Source organism: Molothrus ater, chromosome 17 (assembly GCF_012460135.2).
Source record: "Molothrus ater isolate BHLD 08-10-18 breed brown headed cowbird chromosome 17, BPBGC_Mater_1.1, whole genome shotgun sequence".
In the NCBI taxonomy this organism is placed as follows: domain Eukaryota; kingdom Metazoa; phylum Chordata; class Aves; order Passeriformes; family Icteridae; genus Molothrus; species Molothrus ater.
The window spans coordinates 2927269-2946818 of record NC_050494.2 but is presented as its reverse complement, the minus strand read 5'-3'; the positions used below and the strand labels follow the sequence as shown (position 1 = coordinate 2946818).

Here is a 19550-nt window from a genome sequence, read left to right as displayed (position 1 = left end):
TAAATAGATCACTCTGGGCCAGAGGTTGTGTAAAGACCTTAATGGGGGAACTGCAGTTAAAGAGATTAAGCCAACCTCAGCCGTGTATTCCCTGAGGAGGTGGGATGCTGAATTGCTCCTGCTGGGATTTGCAGTGGCAGCTCAGCCATGGAGCAGGGGCAGTGCTGAGGTGAGGATTTCACATCCCAGAGATGTGCACAGAGAGCATCCTTGTCGTAGTTGAGATGGTCACAATGCAAAACAACACACTCCATTTTCAGAAGGCTTCAAACCTGGTTTTATTTTAGCATGCATGCATTTCATACATTCTTACAAAACTCCTAAGTTTGCACTTTACTCATCGGTCAGGAAAGTCAAACAAAGTGCTCATTGGAACAGGCAGTTGTAGGTTTCTCTTATTTATCCTTCTTTCTTTCTTGGTTTCTATTAATGACCTTGGTAAAAAATTCTTGGTAGAAATTTCTTGGTCTCTATTAACGAGCTTGGTAAAAAATTAATTGGGGGTAAACATGGATCTTCTTATCAAACTTCTCTCTGGCTCACAGAAGTCACTGTAAAACCTCTTCCACAGATCCTTACCAGGACCAGCATCCTTGGGTATGGATCCCTCAGAGGGCTGAGTCTGGTGTGCAGGAGGAGCATTGTGGGGATGGAGGGCTTGGAAGCACCAAAGTGCACTTACAGCAGATGCCACTCAGTTAACGCTGATAAAAATGAACTGTGGATAAAACCATTCCTGTTTTTCACTTTCTAAAGAAGAGTTATGTTTCCCCATGATGGGAATTGTGACATTGCATTGCCCATTCCCAATGATGGGAATGGTGCATTCCAATGCTGCCATTGGAAGCAGCTGAGTGAAACCCAGCAACACATGGGCTGCAATTTATTTCTTTTAATTGTTATTTTTTTAATGAGGAGTATTAAATACAAATTAACTGTGTCGCACAAGTTTTCTTGGGTCCTAACTTTCACTCACTAAAAACCTAAAGGCATTCCTTGCATGGCATTTCTTTGGGTCTGATGCCTCAGGTTTGAGCTTTTATATTTTTCAGATTCTGTGCTGCTTCAGTGTGTGGGTCTGAGCTTCATATGAGGGGATGGTGAGCTCTGTGCACAGAGCAGGGAGACAAAACAATTCCTGCTCCAGCTGGGCACCAAGGACAAATGATCCAAATCTCAGCCCAAGAGCACAAACCCCGTGGGCTGGAGAGAGAAAAACAAGCAGGGTGGGACTGCAGGGGCTAAAGCTGGAATGGGACAATGAACTGCAAGATGCAAATGGAGCAGAACTGATCCCAGGGAGAGACCCTGTGAGTGGTGGTCCCAGGACCAGGGAAGAGATGAGACTCTTGACTCCATGGTTCAGAAGGCTGATTTATTACTTTATGATATATATTATATTAAAACTGTACTAAAAGAATAGAAGAAAGGATTTCATCAGAAGGCTAGCAAGGAAAGGAAAAGAATGAAAATAAAATCTTGTGACTGACCAGAGAGTCCAAGACAGCCAGACTGTGATTGGCTATTAATTAAAAACAACCACATGAGACCAATCCCAGATGCACCTGTTGCATTCCACAGCAGCAGATCATTATTGTTTACATTTTGTTCCTGAGGCCTCTCAGCTTCTCAGGAGAAAAAATCCTGGCAAAAGGATTTTTCATAAAATGTGTCTGGGACACCCGTGAGCGCTTGTGCATTTTGGGGCCATTTTGGTTCATCGTGGGTGCAGCCCTGGCTGGGCTCTTGTGCTGCCCAAAGTGGATCCATTGAGGCCTTTTGATAAATCCCTGCTTTATTCTTTAGCTCTGTCCAGTCTCTGTTCTAGGTCATCAGGTCACTCTGTCTTGGTGCTGGTGGTGGCTGAGCTGTAGCTTGCTGGGAAACAAACCCAGATGCATTCCAAGAACTTGCAGTGAAATGTGGCATCCCCAGTGCACCCACTTTGGAAATGAGGTTGTCATGAGAGGGAACCCACTGCCCATCTCCTGTGTCCTGGTACAGAGGCAAACCAGAGGCAAGTTTTTATAGCTCTGAGCAGCAGAAACCACTGGAGGCATCCAATTTGTTCTTAATTGGTCATTTAGTAGCTCCTTGATGGTGATGGCTCTTAATTACTGCTAGATTTGTATTAACAGGCCACATTTTCAAGCTCTAGAACTTCAGTGGACTTGCAGTTAGGGTGGTCTGGTCTAGTATTGCCAAAAATGCTTGTAAAAATTCAGGCAAGACTCCTCCAAGGAAAAAAAACAAACTAAAAAAACCACCAAGCCCACCAGACATAAAATAAAATTAAATAAAAAGTTTGGAAGGCTTTTGAGATCTTGCAGGTATCACAGAAGGTATTACTGGTATGAATTTTGCCCACATATTCTGGTCTAGTGGAAGGTGGCCCTGTCCATGTCAGTGGAGTTGAACTGGGTGATCTTTAAGGTCCCTTCCAACCCAAACCAATCTCTGATTCCACTTTTTCACACAGAGCTGAAGCTTCCATCTCTGTTCATGGCTCCCACAAAATTAAAAGGATGTGATGAGATTCCTAATAAAACTGTGCAAGCTGGCAGTGCCATCCAGGAAAAAGTAACACCTTCTTGGAATCTTGGCAGCAGGTTGTGTTTCTTTCCACTGGGCCCTTCCCAGTTAGCAAACATTTGTTCTCCCTGTTTGCACAGAGCTGGAGATCCCCCAGCTGCTGCACTTTGGGGTCTGTCCCTGCCTGCTGCCTGCATTTGTTTTTCCTTTTCATATTCACCTGGCTAACAGGAGACCTATGTGACTTCTGGGCACATTTACAGGTTTGAAAATAATGCTGTGGAGCAAAAATAACAAACCAAAGTGAGTCTAGAAAAGCAATAAAGATTTTAAAAGTGTTTAGTACAACAACATCTGAATTGAGCTCCCTGTATGGGCTAATAGAGCAGTGCCAGCTGCAGCTCCCCTGGAAGAGCTGTAGTAAAAGAATTATATTTTTAATTAAAATCTCCATGAAAAACTGATTTTCAGAGGGTGTTTTCTCACACTTTTGTCTTTTGTTTGGACCCAAAATATTCAGTAGGTTGTCCCATGGAGGGGTGCAGCTGTGGCTTGGTCTCCATCACCCCAATGTGCATGGATTCCCTCTCTGAATGGGGCTGGCAGCATCCCTGTCCCCATCCAGTGCCAGGCAAAGCCACCTCCTGTGGCACAGATGGAATCCTGCCTGGAGCTCCTGTTCCCTGCACACCAAGGCAGTTCAGGGCTGTCCACTGGACTTTGTTGCCAGAATTGGTGGAATCTGGGGCACTTTCCCTTCTCTCTCACCCTTTCCCTTTCACTTCCCCCTTTTCCTCCCCTTCCCTTTTTATTTCCCTCTTTTCTTTCCCCTTCCCTCCCTGGATTTGTGCTCGTTCCATGCAGGAGAGAATCAGCCACAGCCACTGATTTGTTTAATAGGCTGCTCCTATTAACCAAAGTTAATAAAATTAACTAATTGCAACCGAGCAAAAGTGATAAAGTGATTAAGACAACTGCACAAGAGGATGTTTCTTTTGAAGCAGGACTTCAAAATGATCCCTGCCACATCATTCAGTGCAGGCTGGGTTTTGGGGTAAGGAGGGTGATGAATGGCTCTATCCAGGTTTGAACAGGAGCTAGAGTGAAGGAAAAAAGGGAGGAGGCATTTATAACCAAGGGGAAATATGAAATTTTCTCTTTCTATCATAAATCTACCTGGTATGATGGGGTTGATTGTTTTGAAGTGCATTCTGTAGCAAAACAATAATGAGAAGAGGGAGAGAACATTACTTATCTGCTTCTACCTGGCTGCTGCATAAGTGGCAAACATCTAATTGAAAAAATATCCTGATGGGAGAGATTCTAATAAATTTGTTTGCACCTTCACAGCCTGAAGGAGAGGGAGGAAAAATCCAATCAGCAGTGGGGAAATTCCAAAGTTTCCACTGCATTTTGAGTCTTGATTTTCAGGCTCGCTGCTCAGCCTGGAAATCAGAGAAACAGTAATTTTGAAGGCAGGATTCATTACAGTTGTTATGAAGGCATCAAGGGCAGAAGGAATTGTGGAATGGAGGTAGGGGAACAGTAGAAAGCCATAAAAAAATACATTCTGACAAATAGAGCAGTCAGGGGAGGGTTTGTCCTGCTCTGGGCCTCCCTACTGAATGATACTTTTGGTTTGCTGAATGTAACTTTCAAGGTAATTTTTTTTTTTCCTGGAGAAAAAGGTGGTGGCCAGGTGTGGACTGGTGTCTTCTCATGGGAAACAAGGGGTAGAATGAGAGGAATCAGCCTCAGGTGCACCAGGGCAGGTTTAGATTGGACATTAGGGAACATTTCTTCACTGGAATGGTGGCCAGGTGCTGGAACAGGTAACCCAGGGCAGTGCTGAAGTCACCATCCCTGGAGGGATCTGTGGGTTGGTGTGGCACTTGGGGACATCACTGAGTGGTGGCCTTGGCAGTGCTGGGAGAATGTTGGACTCAGTGATCCTAGAGGGCTTTTCCAACCCTGGAGATTCTGGGATTCTCCAGCAGCCTCTGGCACCTCTGCTGCCAGCCCAGGTGTGTCTGGTGGGAATTTCAAAGGGTATTGAGGTGGGGCCAGAGGGTATTTAGGCTGTCAGAGCATATTGAGCTGGGGTCAGAGGTTATTTAGGCTCTAGAGGTTAGGCTCAGAGGTTATTTATGTTATTTAGGCTCTAGGTTATTTAGGTTATTTGGAGAAGGATCAGCCAAACCACCTTAGATCCCCGTAACCTGGGCAAGAGGAGTTCACTCTTCATTTGCTCTCTGTTTTCTTGTTATTTCCCATTTTGGAGCTGGTTGGATCTGTGTTGCTGGAAGCTCCAGCTGCCAGGAGATGGCTGTGCCAGTCATCACCTGCCAGGTGGAAGGAAATCCAGGTTAAACTGGATGGCACCCAGCTGCCTTCTGAGGAAATTGTTTGTCCCAGTGCTCAGTGCATCCCTCAGCTCCTGCCTCAGTGGTGGATCTCACAGGATCCAGCAGTTGCACAGGAATCTTCTCCCACCTGCTGCAGCTGCTGCTGGTATTGCTTAATGAATGCCACAATACCTGCTCCAATTTTAGAGCTTTTAATTGGTTTGCTGTGCCAGAGGACAGTTTGGCAATTAGAGGGTGTCTGAGGCCAAGCAGAGCTGTGTTACCCCCACTTGGCTTTACTATCTCTGCTGCCTTTAATAGCTAATCCTGTAGCACTCTGGGAAATGGAAGCATAAATAATTGTCTAGGCTGAAAATCTTCACCTGGTTTTATTTAGATTTCGCTTTTATTGCTCTTAATATGGCCAATTTCTGTTAAGGCATAACTGGAATCAGCTTCATATCAGAGAGCAGGAGGACAGGTGAGGGGTGAACAATCTCCAATTCATCATCCTGCTGGCAAGGGCAGGAGGGTTGGCTCTTCCCCTTGTTAAGTGCAAGGTGTCACTCTCAGCTGGTACCTCCACCCTCGTCTCAGGAGTGTTTTATGGCTCAGCCCGTTTTTATTGCCATAATTAATTTGTGAACTCAGCCTTGAGGCCTGCCCCAGCTGTACTTGGAGCCACAGACAATCCTGGAGGGTTTTTTTCCTTCCTTTGGAATCTGAGCGAGTGAAAAGCTCCCGTTGCAGGTAATTAGTGAGAGGAGTTGTAGCTCTCCATGGGGGTTTTGTGGCCTGATAAGTGGATTAGCAGCTGGGAACTGGGTGTGTGCTGGGGCTGGGGGACACATGAGGATGGGCTGGGCAGCCCAAGCCCACCCAGCCATGGAGCAGGGTTATGGCAGAGCAGGAGAAGAGGGGATTAATGTCAGGCTGTGCACAAAGACCCCTCCCAAATGCCTCATGTCATGGTTGAGATGGTCACAATCCAAAGCAACACTCCATTTCCAGAAGGCTTCAAACCTGGTTTTATTGTAGCATGCCTGCTTTTTATACATTCTTACAAAACTCCTAAGTTTACACTTTATTGGTCAGGAAAGACAAAGTGTCATTGGAACAGGCAGTTGCAGATTTCTCTTATTTATCCTTCTTCCTTTCTTGGCCTCTTGGTAGAAAATTCTTGGTAGGAAATTCTTTCAGGGGTAAACATGGACCCTTGGTAGAAAATTCTTTCAGGGTAAACATGGATCCTGCTAATCAAACTTCTCTCTGGCTCACAGAAGTCACTGTAAACCCCCTTCCACAGCTCCAGAGTGATTCTGCATTGCTGCAGGAGCTTTGCTCTGCTGTTGAGGGTTATGTAGAGGTCTGTAAGAGGATTGAATGGGCCTGCCCAAGTCTGGACATTTCCATTGATGGAAGTTGGTTTTTTATATCACGTTGATGGTCTAGTAGGAATTTTAGCAACAGCTTCTTTTGGGTGATCTTTGCTGCAGGGTGCACCTGTGGGTTCACACATTGGAATGATTTCTTTGAATTGGAGTGATTCATTCCTTATTTCACTGAAACAATCCCATCTCCATGCTAGGTTAGCACATCCCATTGCAATAACTGGGGTGAAGGTGTGCTCATACCCTCTCAAAAGTGTTCAACCAGCAGCTCAGGCTTTTCCTCTGGGAATTCTGGCTCTTGATGTGAAGAGCCAGGAAGGTATTTGGGATGCACAGCAGCATGGTGTGCAGATGGCATTTTATTAACTCTTTCTTTTGCCTTTCTAGTTTGATGGGGAGAACATGTACATGGGGATGAACGACAACGCCCAGGAGTTTCTATCGGCCAATCAGGTAAGACTTGTTTTGCTGGGGTGAGATTTTTAGGGGACTAAAGCACAAATTCTATGAGCTGTCTGTGACTCTGCCCTCCTGGGACATCAGGAGTGTCCATGGAGGAGGTCAGAGCCCAGATGCAGCACTTGGTGAAGGGGTTGGGATGCATTTCCATCCTGCTGCTGCTGCCTGGCTTTGCTGAAAAGCTTTGCTGAAAAGCTTTGCCTCAGCACCCCTCACTCCAAATGAAGGTGCATTTGGTGTTTCTGGCCACAGTGAAGTTTCCAAGTATTGTGTGCAGTTCAGGTGTCTCCTTCCCTCATGTGGAGTATTTCCTGTAGCTAAATAGATTAACAGGGGAGAAAAAGGAATCCAAGGGTTCCTGTTTTGGAGCTAGAAACCCACATGTGGGGGACCAGAATAGAAGTGTTCATGTCTTGCAGGTGCCTGAGCCTTCTCTGGGCTTGGATACACATGGAAAAACTTGGAGTGGGGTCCTAAACCTGTGCATGGGTTGGGACATGATCTTTAATTGGATTTTCCATCCCAGTTCTGTGATTCTGTAAAGTTAAGCCCATATTTAGGTCCTGCTGGGACAGGAGGACTTCAGCACATGCTTTTCTGTCCCCCTGACCTGGAGATGAGAGCTGGGCCCCTGTGCACCCTCAGGGGTGGCCTGGCATGGTTAGAGGTGCTGCACCCTCAGCACAAAGCATCTCATCACAAGCAGCCTGGGGAGGGAAGGTGGCATTTCCTTGCTGACACATCCCAGAATCCCATTTTTGGTTGTTTTGGGCTGTTTTGTTGACCACAGCCCCAGCCCCACAGAGTGCCTGGGATTTTGGGACATCACTGTGGATTATAAGGCTAGCAAGTCATGCAGGGTGCTCCAATGGCAGCAGGGGTTAAACTCTGTCCATATTACACTGGGAATGGGATGAAATCCTGCAGTCACACTGCAGTTAACTGGGACATTCCTCCCAGTTACACTGGGAATGGGATGAAATCCTGCAGTTTGCCTCCTTGGAGAGCAGCAGTGCCGTGGCTCGTGGCTCAGGAGAGTTGTTCCTGCCCTGGCACTGGCAGCTGGCACTGGCAGCTGTCCCCATGGTGGCGTGGGGAGAGGCTGTTCGTGCATGAGGAGGAATTCCAGGGTGGGGAAGGAACAGCAAACTTTGTGCTGCTGAGTGATTCAGCAGAAACAAATATGTGTTCAACCAACAGCAGCGTGGGGTTGATCATTAGAGCCAGGAATTGCCAGAGGGTGAGTAAATATGGGAAAGAATGGGGTGATCCCTGAGTGCCCCATGCAGGGGTCAGCCCTGTGCCACCCAGATGTGCAGAGCCAGGTGTTGAGGATGATCACAGGGCAGTTGTTGTAAAACTTTGCCTTTAAAACCTCCCAAGGATGGAACTTGGCTTTTTATATCACATTGATGGTCTAGTAGAAATTTAGCAACAGCTTCTTTTGGGTGATCTTTGCTGCAGGGTGCACCTGTGGGTTCACACATTGGAATGATTTCTTTGAATTGGAGTGATTCCTTCCTTATTTCACTGAAACAATCCCATCTCCATGCTAGGTTAGCACATCCCATTGCAATAACTGGGGTGAAGGTGTGCTCATACCCTCTCAAAAGTGTTCAACCAGCAGCCAGGAGTTCATGGGAAGGGCTGGCAGAGCCAGGAGTTCATGGGAAGGGCTGGCAGAGCCAGGAGTTCATGGGAAGGGCTGGCAGTGCTGGCACAGGGAGCAGCCCCAGTCCCTGGCCATGGTGTGCCTGCAGCAGCAGGCTGGATTTGGGCAGAGCCATGGCCAGCATGACCCATTGGTGTTTCCTGCTCAGCACCTCTCTGACCCCCTCTCCCTCAGGGTGGGCATGACAGGGAGGTCAGCAGGGCTGCTGTAGGGCTGGGAATGGTTTGCTGCACCCCAAGGGTTGGCTCCCAAAGGAAAGCAGGGTTTACCATGTGGTAGAGGAATCATGTCCTGAGTTTGATCCTGGAGAAGGATCAGCCAAACCAGCTTAGATCCCCGTAACCTGGGCAAGAGGAGTTCACTCTTCATTTGCTCTCTGTTTACTTGTTATTTCCCATTTTGGAGTAGAGTGGAGAGGCAGAAAAGTTCTTTCCCTTGGCAGAGGAGGGCAGGAACCCCCCCACTGCAGGGAAGGCCTCGTGCACAGGGGCTGTTCTGCTCCTTCTCCACCAGGAAAAGCACTGTAGAGAGTGACATGGACAATAAATGGGGATGTTTGCCTTGTTTGGCATCCCCAGCTCCCTCCCTGGGCTGGTGTGGGCAGTCAGAGGGGAGCTGGGAGCACATGGGCTCTGTGCTCCCAGCTATGGGAGGCTGCAGTGACCCCCATAACCTCATCTGGGGAGGCAGGAGTGCACCTGGGAGGGAAGGTGAGGACCCCAGTTCATGCCCTGCAATGATGTGGTTCACACCCAGCATGAGCTTTGGCCAAGGAGGATGAGGAGCAGCTTCCTTCTCCTTAGTGCATCCTCTCTCTATTTACCTGCACATCAGCACTTGTTTACTGGTTTTACAGCCCCAGCCATGACTTCAGCACTAATGACACAACTCTGTTATTTAAATGGGGCTTCCAGATGGTTTTTATTGTTTGCTAAACCTGTTGTAACCTGAAGGAGTACATTAAGCAGCAGGAGGGGTTTTCACAATCTCACCTCAGAGGCTGCTGAAGCACCAGATTCCTTTAAAGCCCACGTGGGACATCCAACAGCCCTTGGGTTCCTTCAAGACAAAGGCAAATTGAACACACTCAGGGCTGGAGCCATCACACTGCAGCAGATGAGCCTGGTGGGTGGGGTTTTTCTCCATCAGGATCCTGCAGCTCCCTGACAGCAGCTTTGTCTCAGCCCCTTGTCTGGTTTTGATCCTAAGGAAGTTCTGCTCAGCCCAGGGGAGAAGCTCCAGGGAGAGCTCAGAGCCCTGCCAGGGCTAAAGGGGCTCCAGGAGAGCTGGAGAGGGACTGGGGACAAGGGATGGAGGGACAGGACCCAGGGAATGGCTCCCACTGCCAGAGGGCAGGGATGGATGGGAGATTGGGAATTGGGAATTGTTCCCTGTGAGGGTGGGCAGGCCCTGGCACAGGTGCCCAGAGCAGCTGAGGCTGCCCCTGGATCCCTGGCAGTGCCCAAGGCCAGGCTGGACAGGGCTGGGAGCACCTGGGACAGTGGAAGGTGTCCCTGCCAGGGCAGAGGTGGAATGGGATGAGCTTTAAGGTCCTTTCCAACCCAAACTTTCCTGGGTTTCTGCAGTTTCTCATGGCAGGAGTGTGGTAAAGCCAGGATCAGGGTCCCCCTGCCTCTCCTTCATTATTCCCTGCCTAGCTGCCAGCTTGAGGGGAAGGAGAAACAAAACCCCACACCAAAGCCTGTGTAAAACCCCCACAAAACACCATCCACGACTCATGGAAGCCAGGTGTCCTCTTCCTTCCCCTGATCTTCCTTGTTGGGATGGCTTTTGTGCCATGGCTGCAGCTCTTGTCATCCCAGGGGGGCTGGACTCAGCTGAGGACAAAATGCAGAAAGAAAGGAGCCTAAAACATAATGAGAGCACTGACAGCTCACACCAGCACAACCTGCTTGGGGAAAACAATTCCTCTTGTTCCATCAAATAGGAGGGACATTTGACCCCAGAAGTGAGTCAAATGTGAAATGTAATTCAACCTCCAGCAGAGGCCAGGGTATAAATGCAAGCTGACATCTGATCAAACCATCGTGGACATTTGACCCTCGAGATGAGTGAGGTATCTCTTGTGTCTTGTGGAGTCAGCAGAGCATCATTCCTCACCCCTGTCAATTTTCCTTCTTTCTTTCCCACCCCCTCTTCCCACACAAAGGCAAGGAATTAAGTAATGTGAAAAACTCCAAGGAATAAACAGATATGAAGTGCTCTGAAAGATTAGTAAAAATGCAATGGTGCTGGTAAAAGAAATAAAAACACCTGCAAAATCAGTGGGAAAAGATATTTATTAAGGTCTTTGTGATAAGGAGAGTAACAGCAGGAAAGGGAAAGGTTGAGGAATGAGGTTGTTTTTAATTTGCCAGTAAGACTTTTGCACTTGCAGGAGGAGTCCATGGGTGCTTTAAAAACATGAATTAATTCTGCCTGGGAATCCCCTATGAGAAGGTATCATCATCCCATGTGCTGAGTGAAGAAATGCAGGAGCTGCCTTGTCAGGGAGCTGGGGGTGATATGATGGGGTTGTGGGGACTGGCATGGCCTTGGGGGCCACTGTCCCCTGGCTTTGGGAAGTGACTGTGTACCTGCCCAGTGTGTACCTGCCCAGTGTGTACCTGCTCAGTGTGTACCTGCTCAGTGAATCATGGAAAGCCTTAGGGGGGGTGTTTGCTGCATTTCCCCTCCCTCCATGATTATCTCTGGCTGCTAGCAGGACAACAGGCAGCTTGAAGGAGGAAAGAGCTGATTATTTATCACTGGACAGCTTGGATCCTGTGCTCTGCCTAATCCCAGGAGATTTCAGTGCATGGCTTATTCCAGTTGAGCAACCAGCCCATTGTTGTTTTTCACAACAAGTTCATTTGTGTGACTCCTCATGGAAAGGCTGTTCAACACCACTGTGGTTTGTTCAGGGAGAATGTAAAAGCAGCTCTTTGCTTTTGGAAGTGAGGGCACAGACAGGACCCACTGCTATGAAGTGTTGAAAATTTGAGAGTTCGATTGAAAATAGGAGAAAAGTTCTCCCAAAGCTGTTCCTGTGTGTTGCTCCTGCTGGCAGGCTCATGGTGCCCATCTGTGTGTCAAAAATGCCAGGTGCTGGCTGCCAGGTTTGCACAGCAGCACTGAGCAGCCTGGGGGAGTGGAAGTTGTCCCTACCCATGGCAGGGGCAGGAACTGGATGGTCTTTAGGACCTAACCCAAACCATTGCAGGATCTACAACTGAAAGAGGAGGATGCCTGGAGAAATTGTGGCTGCCTCTGGATCCCTGGAAGTGGCCAAGGCCAAGTTGGAGGGGATACCTCAGGTTTAGCTTTTATATTTCTCAGATTCTGTGCTGCTTTAGTGTGTGGGTCTGGGCTTCATATGAGGGGATGGTGAGCTCTGTGCACAGAGCAGGGAGACACAAAACAATTCCTGCTCCAGCTGGGCACCAAGGACAAATGACCCAAATCTCAGCCCAAGAGCACAAACACCGTGGGCTGGAGAGAGAAAAACAAGCAGGGTGGGACTGCAGGGGCTAAAGCTGGAATGGGACAATGAACTGCAAGATGCAAATGGAGCAGAACTGATCCAGGGGAGAGACCCCGTGCCCGGCCGTGCATTTTGGGACCATTTTGGTTCATCTTGGGTGCAGCCCTGGCTGGGCTCTGGTGCTGCCCAAGGTGGATCCATTGAGGAGATCCTTTGAATAAATCCCTGCTTTATTCTTTAGCTCTGTCCAGTCTCTGCTCTAGGGCAGCCCTCACAAGGCATCAGATGGGGCTTGGAGCAACCTGGGACAGTGGAAGGTGTCCCTGCCCATGGCAGGGTGGAATGGGATGAGCTTTAAGGTCCTTTCCTATCCATCTATTCTGGTATTCTATGTCAGAAAAAGGCAGGATTTCACCCAAGCCTGATGAGACACCTGCTGCAGGTGACATCCAGTGTCTCACCTGATGTGTAGAGCAGCACAAGGGGCTTTAATCTGGGCTCTGGGCAATAGGGTGAGACTGGGTAACTCCTGGATGGGCTGTTCACACTTACACTGCCAAGAAAGCAAATCCATGGGCAGGGATGTGTTTCTGGGGGCTATGGGTGTGACGCTGTTCACAGGGGTCTTAAGCTGAGGGAAGAGATGAGGATCTGACTCCATGTTTCAGAAGCTGATTTATTTTTTTATGATAATATTACATTAAAACTATACTAAAAGAATAGAAGAAAGGATTTCATCAGAAGGCTGGCTAAGAATAGAATAGCAAAGAATGATAACAAGGCTTGTGGCTTGGCTCTCTGTCTGAGCCAGCTGGGCTGTGATTGGCCATTAATTACAAACATCCAACATGGGCCAATCCCAGATGCACCTGTTGCATTCCACAGCAGCAGATAACCATTGTTTGCATTTTGTTCCTGAGGCCTCTCAGCTTCTCAGGAGGTAAAATCCTAAGGAACGGATTTTTCATAAAAGATGTCTGCGACACTATGGATATGTGTAAAACAGAAGGTGGATTTTCCCTGGCTGTGTGTGACTCAGGGCAGGGCACAGGGGGTTGGTGACACCTCGAGGGAGATGCAGCTGTGAGAGATGATATTTATCATGTGCACAGACATCCCCAGCATCTGTCTGCAGCCCTGCTCCAGTGTGAACCTGAGTGTGGGGTGAGCCAAGGCTGCCCCTTCCCACCCACGTGGGCTCCATCTGCGGGTGTCCCCCTGTGCCTGCACGTGGATAAATCAACATTTATCTCCTGTATCTATTGCCCTTTATCTCCCTGCCTCCGTATATCTCCACGCTGGGGCCTGTATTAGCCATAATAGATACAGTGAGTCACTGATCTGGTGGGTCAAATGGTCAGGGCTCTTTGATCAGCCGTCAGGATCCATTACCACCAGGGCCTCTGCTGGGGCTGGAATTACAACTTACATTTGACTCATTTCTGGGGTCAAAACGTCCCTCTTATTTGATCGAATGACAGAAATTGTATAATTTGTATATATCCCTGAGCCATATGTGCTCTGAGTGCCACTCTAATGTGTTTTATAAAGGCACAGCTGTCTTGGTGACTTATTTAAAATGGGATTTTGAAGTAGTGTTCTTGCCGTTTAATGTCCTCATTCAGGGTTACACGAGGTTTATCAAATAATAAATAACATTTAGAACATTGCTTTTAACATAACAATGGCTCTGCTGCTTATAAGGAACTGGGCGGTCCAATAAAGCTGTGTTTGGTAAATAAGTGATAATGCAGAAAGCAAAGATAGGATAATTAGAAATTAATGATGTGTGGGAAGCTATGGATACCTTCCTCATGTTCTGCTAACGCTCCAGACGAGACAGAGCTCCTCTTGGCAGCCTCTGCTATAAAACATGCCTTCAAACCTTGTCATAATACTGGCAGACGTGTTGTTCCCACCAGTCTTGACTGAATCACAGCAAAATGTCAACACTTGATAAAATAAACCTGGGGCTGGGGCAGACCCACGTGAGTGCAGGGGTTCCCCATCCCTGCTGGGGACCATGGAGGCAGAACCCAGTGACTGAGGTGGCTGTGGAGCCCTGGGCAGAGGGAGGGTAATTGGGTGCTGCTAGTGAACGTGTGGGTCCCTCTGCCCTCATTCTTGCTCCTCCCTCCAGAGCAGGAGCTGGGACCAAGGTGGTTTTCAATCCATCAGTGGTGGGGCTGCTGCCCCGCTGATAGTGAAGCAACAACAAGCAAGGCTCAGGTGTGAGATGTCCTTAGGGCAGTTGGTCCCTGGCCTATCAGATGTGTGAATTTGGAGGAGCTTCCAGCACTTTGTTTGTCCCATAAAGTGTAGCAGGCTGCTCATGGTCACCACAGCCACTGCCTCAAACCTGGGGTTGCTTGGGAAGACAGGCAGGAGCAGCCCAGTAGTTCACTTGGCTGAGCAATTCCTTAGGGTGTCCTTCTCTTCAGTCTTATAGAAAAGTCTGCACAGAAAATCAGAGCCTATGGTGAGGTTATTCTTTGTGCAATTTCCACTCAAGTCCCTTAATGGACTTTGGTGTTTCTAATGAATCCTTTGCACATGAAGAAACTTGTTTTAACTTTCACAGAACCACAGAATGGATTGGGATGGAAGGCACCCTTAAAACTCATCTAATTCAAGCCCTCTGCAAGGAGCAGGGACATCTCCAGCGAGATCAGGTTGCTCAGGGCCCTGTCCAAGCTGACCTTGGATGTTCCCAGGGACATCCACAGCTTCTCTGGGCAATCTGTGCCAGTATTTCACCACCCTCTGAGTGAATAATTGAGGAGGAAGGGTTTGGGGGCTCCATATTCTCTTGATTTTTTGTTTGAGCTGTTGATCACAGGAACAGATGATATCAGAGGTTGGTCAGTGTTAAAGGAAGTCACATGTAAGTGAGGGGTTAAATAAGGAGCAATATGATCTCCTTTTTTAAGGGGGACTTGGAGAGCTCTGGTGCTCCTCAATCCACAGCTGCCTTGTGCTCTTTGGACTTTACTCTCTTGTGCCCGTGCAGAGTCTTGGTCTCTTCCAATCTGCAAATAATCTGTATTTTTGAAGTCTGGAATTGGCCCCATCAGGGCAGAGCACACCTGAAAGTAAATAACAGATGACTCCCCACTCCCTTGGCAAGGATACATTGCAGGAACATACAGATATAGGAGTATAAAAGACCCCTGGTGAAGGGAAGAGAGAGGTTTGTATAGACTCAGAGTAGAAAGAGGATTACACAGAGTTTGGGAGCGTGCACTGCAGGCCCCCATGATAAGATACAGATTTTTGCTCTCTCCCTGCTGTTCTTTGAGTAATACTGTATAATTTCATATGTTGTGCTGGAGAAGAAAAAAAAAATAGAGGGGAGACATTGATAGATCCTAAATGCCTTTCTCAGCAGACAATTCAGGAAGAATCTCATGTACTATTTTAGAATGAACAATAGAGTGTTACATGTCATTTATTATAATCAGCAGCTAATGGAAACCCTTCCAGGAGGGGCCTGGGAGTTGAGCACAACTACAGCTGATGATCCAGGCTTGTGAATTTTGCATGAACTCCTGTGTGACAGCGAAATGTTTGAAAGGTGCAGTCAGGAAGTGATTCCTGTAGCTTAGTCATAGCAAGAGGAGGTTTTACTGCTGGTACAAGGCCAGCTATAGTGTTTAAATAAAATAATAATAATAAAATCCCTTCATATTACAAGCAGAGTGAACACCATCTTCAACCCTTGGTCTCAAGGGACTCCTGAGGTTTTTAGCAATACAGTGTTTGAAAAACAGCCACCAAAAGAGTGAAAAACTGATGCAATTGAGCCATTCCTAGACCAAAATGGATGGTCTCTGCTTCTATTGCACTCAATCTGGTTAAAAAGGGAAAAAGAAATAGCATGTCAAACAGCTGAGGACACCTGTCAGGTGGCACAGAGCACCTGGTGGGGATGGAAACACTGAAACTGTTGTGGTGGCTGAGTTTCATGTGCAGATATTTCATCAAGGAGATTGCTGAGAGGTTGAGGTTTAGGGCCAGAGGCAGGAGGGAGCAGGAGATCCTCGGGGCACTGGAGGGCACACACCACACTTGACAGCCTGAGGGCTGGCCACAGCATCCACCACTCTCCAAGATCCCCTGGAGGCCATAGCCAGCTCTGGCCAGCCCCAGCAGCTGCCTATCCCTGACTTTCCTGTGTCTTTCCAAGGTTTTCTGGGATATGAATCAGCTCAGAGAATGTTTTTGACCCAAAAAAGAGTGTCTGTATTAAGCAGCACATCTGGCTGTAGCCCTTGTTCTGTGAGATGAGGAATCAAAATGTGCCTGAGGAGCTTCAGCCAGAGCTGGGAATTCTTTTGCAGTGAAAAGGTCTGTAAACAGTGAGCCATTTAAAAATTAATAATAAAAATCCAGTCTGTGCAGGAGATTGGCCCAGGGCTGGAGGCAGCAGAGCTGCAGCTGGGGAGGTGATGGGAGCCTGGGGGTGGCAGAAAAGGAGCATCAGGACCATGTCCATCCCCCTGAGAAACAGCCCTTGCTGCTGCTGCATCTTGATCTAGAGGTTTCCACACAGAAAATACTGGAGCCAAGATGAGTTCTGATAGAGGATTGGACATGGGTGGTTCTTGGTGCCAAAATTCCACCATGCCCACCATTGGGGCTGCAGGAAAGGTGTATCCCAGATCTCAGGAATGACCCCTGTGTGCTGCAGGGGGAAGGAGACGGAGGGACTGGGAGCACAGAGAACTGTGGGGCACAGCTGAGGTCCAGTCAGACTGAACAGGATCTGCTGGAGTGCAGGGTGGCTCCTGTGGCATGAGGACACATGGCCTGGCTGTTTTATTATTTATCAGAAGGCTGATTTATTATTTTATTATAATATTACATTATTTATGTTATATTATTTATCAGAAGGCTGATTTATTATTTTATCATATATATTACATTAAAACTATACTAAAAGAATAGAAGAAAGGATTTCATCAGAAGGCTGGCTAAGAATAGAATAGCAAAGAATGATAACAAAGGCTCTGTCTCAGACTCTCTGTCTGAGCCAGCTGGGCTGTGATTGGCCATTAATTAAAAACAACTAACATGGACTAATCAAAGATTTACCTGTTGCATTCCACAGCAGCAGATAATCAATGTTTACATTTTGTTCCTGAGGCCTCTCAGCTTCTCAAGAGGAAAAATCCTAAGGGAAGGATTTTTCATAAAAGATGTGTACGACACTATAGGATTTGTATCTTGTACTAGATTGGTTAGTGAGAATCAGAATATTCAACACAGAAGAAGATTTATTGGATTGGAACGGGATCCTCACTCTCTTACCCTCTTTACTCTTCCTCGCTCTCTCATTCCTCTTTACCACGCTCTTGCTCTCTCTCTTTACCTCTCTCCCTCTTTGGGGCCTGCTCTGAGCTGTGTTTGGCAGCTCCCAGCAGGGCCCTGCCCCCAGGCCCTTTGCAATAACCCCAAGTTCCAGCCCTGGCTGCAGAGATCTCTCGTGTCCGTCTGTCCTGACCGTCCTACCCCCATCACTCCTACACCCATGTCCTGTTGGGGCTTTGGGTTTGGCTCCTGCACAGGGTGGTTTGCTTCTCTAATGGACTCTGGGGAGTTGCTCTGGAAAACTCTGTTTATTTGTGGAAATGCAGCTCTGTGGGCTGCAGCAGTGTGGAAGAAAATACCCAGCCCATTGCTCTTGGGATTTCCTTTCCCAACTGATTGATTACTTCTTCCCTCCTCATCAGAGACCCATCCCGAGCTGGTGTTTGGATCTGCTGTCACAACACAGTGATTAACGGAGGAGCCACTCACTTCCAGCAGAAAATGTTATTTTCCACTTCAGCATTTGGATGAAGGCCTGGGCAGAAAGGAAAACCCCTCTGCTGCCTTGGCTGGTGACAGAATGAGCCCTTCTCTGTGTGCCGGCTCTGAGGCTGCCCTGGGCACGTGCAGGGCTGGGCTCCATTCCAGCCCCACGAGGGCAGGACCATCAGCAGAGCATCTGTACCCAAAACAGAGTGGCCAGTGTGACTAGGACAGTGATTGTCCCTGTGCTGGCACTGCTGGGGCACCTCGAGGGCTGTGCCCAGTTCTGGGCCCCTCATGAGAAAGGCATTGAGGGGCTGGAGTGTCCAGAGATGGGAGCAGAGCTGGGGAAGGGTCTGGAGCACCAGGAGAGGCTGAGGGAGCTGGGAAGGGGCTCAGCCTGGAGCAAAGGAGGCTCAGGGGGGCCCTTGTGGCTCTGCAGAGCTCCTGACAGGAGGGGACAGCCAGGGGTGGGTTGGGCTCTGCTCCCAGGCAAATACCAATAGAACAAGAGGAAATGGCCTCATACTGTGCCATGGGAGATTTAGAGTGGATATCAGGAGGAATTTCTTCACTGAAAGGGTGGTCAGACATTGTCAGGGGCTGCCCAGGTAGGTGTGGAGTCCCCATCCCTGGAGGTGTCCAAGGAACACCTGGCCATGGCCCTCAGTGCTCTGGGCTGGGGACAAGGTGGCCATCAGTCAAAGGCTGGACTTGATAATAGTGGCTAAATTCAGGCTTTTCCTCCCTGAAGGATTCCATGATGTCAGGGCTCTGCAGGCCCTGGAGGATGATGAGGGCTGTGTACCCCAAGTGCAGCCATCCAGCTCCTTCTGCTCAGAGCCAGGCTCTGTTCACTCCAGCCTCCCCTCGCTCGTGAGGCTGGGCAGGGCAGGGGACCTGAGCTGGCTGGGGAGAGAATGTCACCAGTCCTTGTGCTCCTGCTCCTTTGGGAGGAGGCTGGAATCTTCCCTTTCAGGTGGCACACCAGGCCAGGCTGGTCAGAGCCATGGTGGGAACCAAAAAACCAGGGGCAGGGGACATGAACTGGCTGGGGAGAGAATGCCACCAGTCCTTGTGCTCCTGCTCCTTTGGGGAATGTTGTATTGCACTCAATAGTTATTTAGTTGTTTGCACTGGGTGTTTGGGGAAGGCTGGGATCTCTCCCTCTCAGGTGACACACCAGGCCAGGCTGGTCAGAGCCATGGTGGGAACCAAAAACCAGGGTGGGCAGCTTCCCCAGGGAGCTGAGCTGTGACACAGGACCCAGCTGAAGGGTGGTGGTCACAGCAGCTCCATGAGCTCCATGTTTGGCCCATGTTCCAGCACCTGTTGGGCAGTTCTGCCAAGGGCTGTGCTGGGTCTCACCCATCACTGCCATCACGATCAGCAGCCTCTGAGCCAGCCTGAATTAAACTTATCTCAAAGCAGCAAATCCATCAGCTGCCATCAAGAGTGCTGGGTGTGAGGCTGTCTAGCTCAGGTCTATACATCTGTGTACACCGTAAAGGGCAAAATATGACTTGGCTTTTATTACTTTAATTAAAACATGAGTGAAGAGTATGAGATTCATATTAAATTGTATTTTCCTGGCTGCTGTGGGAAGGAGCTAACTGATCTGATTACCATGAAGATTACAAACTATCAAAGTGAAAAAGAGCTTTTTGCAAGTATTTCATATTAAACCTTCAAACATAACACTTTAAGAATAATTATAGTTGTATTACTGGAAAATGATTCATGAATTCTGAATAAATATAAGGCCCTTAAAGGGAAATGTTCCAAGACCACAGTTTTCATTCCAATCTGATGAAATTTAGTATCATTTTGCAGCTGTAGAATAGAATGAAAAAAAATATGTACATAGACTGTAT

General features: G+C 48.1%; 1 protein-coding gene across 2 annotated transcripts in view; it reads left to right on the top strand.

The window, feature by feature from the left end:
• Positions 1–19550, top strand: part of TOX2 (TOX high mobility group box family member 2) — a 178619-nt gene that overhangs the window by 64177 nt on the left and 94892 nt on the right. For both annotated transcript variants that reach the window (XM_036395759.2, XM_036395758.2), the window contains exon 2: positions 6656–6721. In XM_036395759.2, coding sequence (XP_036251652.1) covers positions 6656–6721 — 66 coding nt within the window. The remainder of the gene's footprint in view (positions 1–6655; positions 6722–19550) is intronic.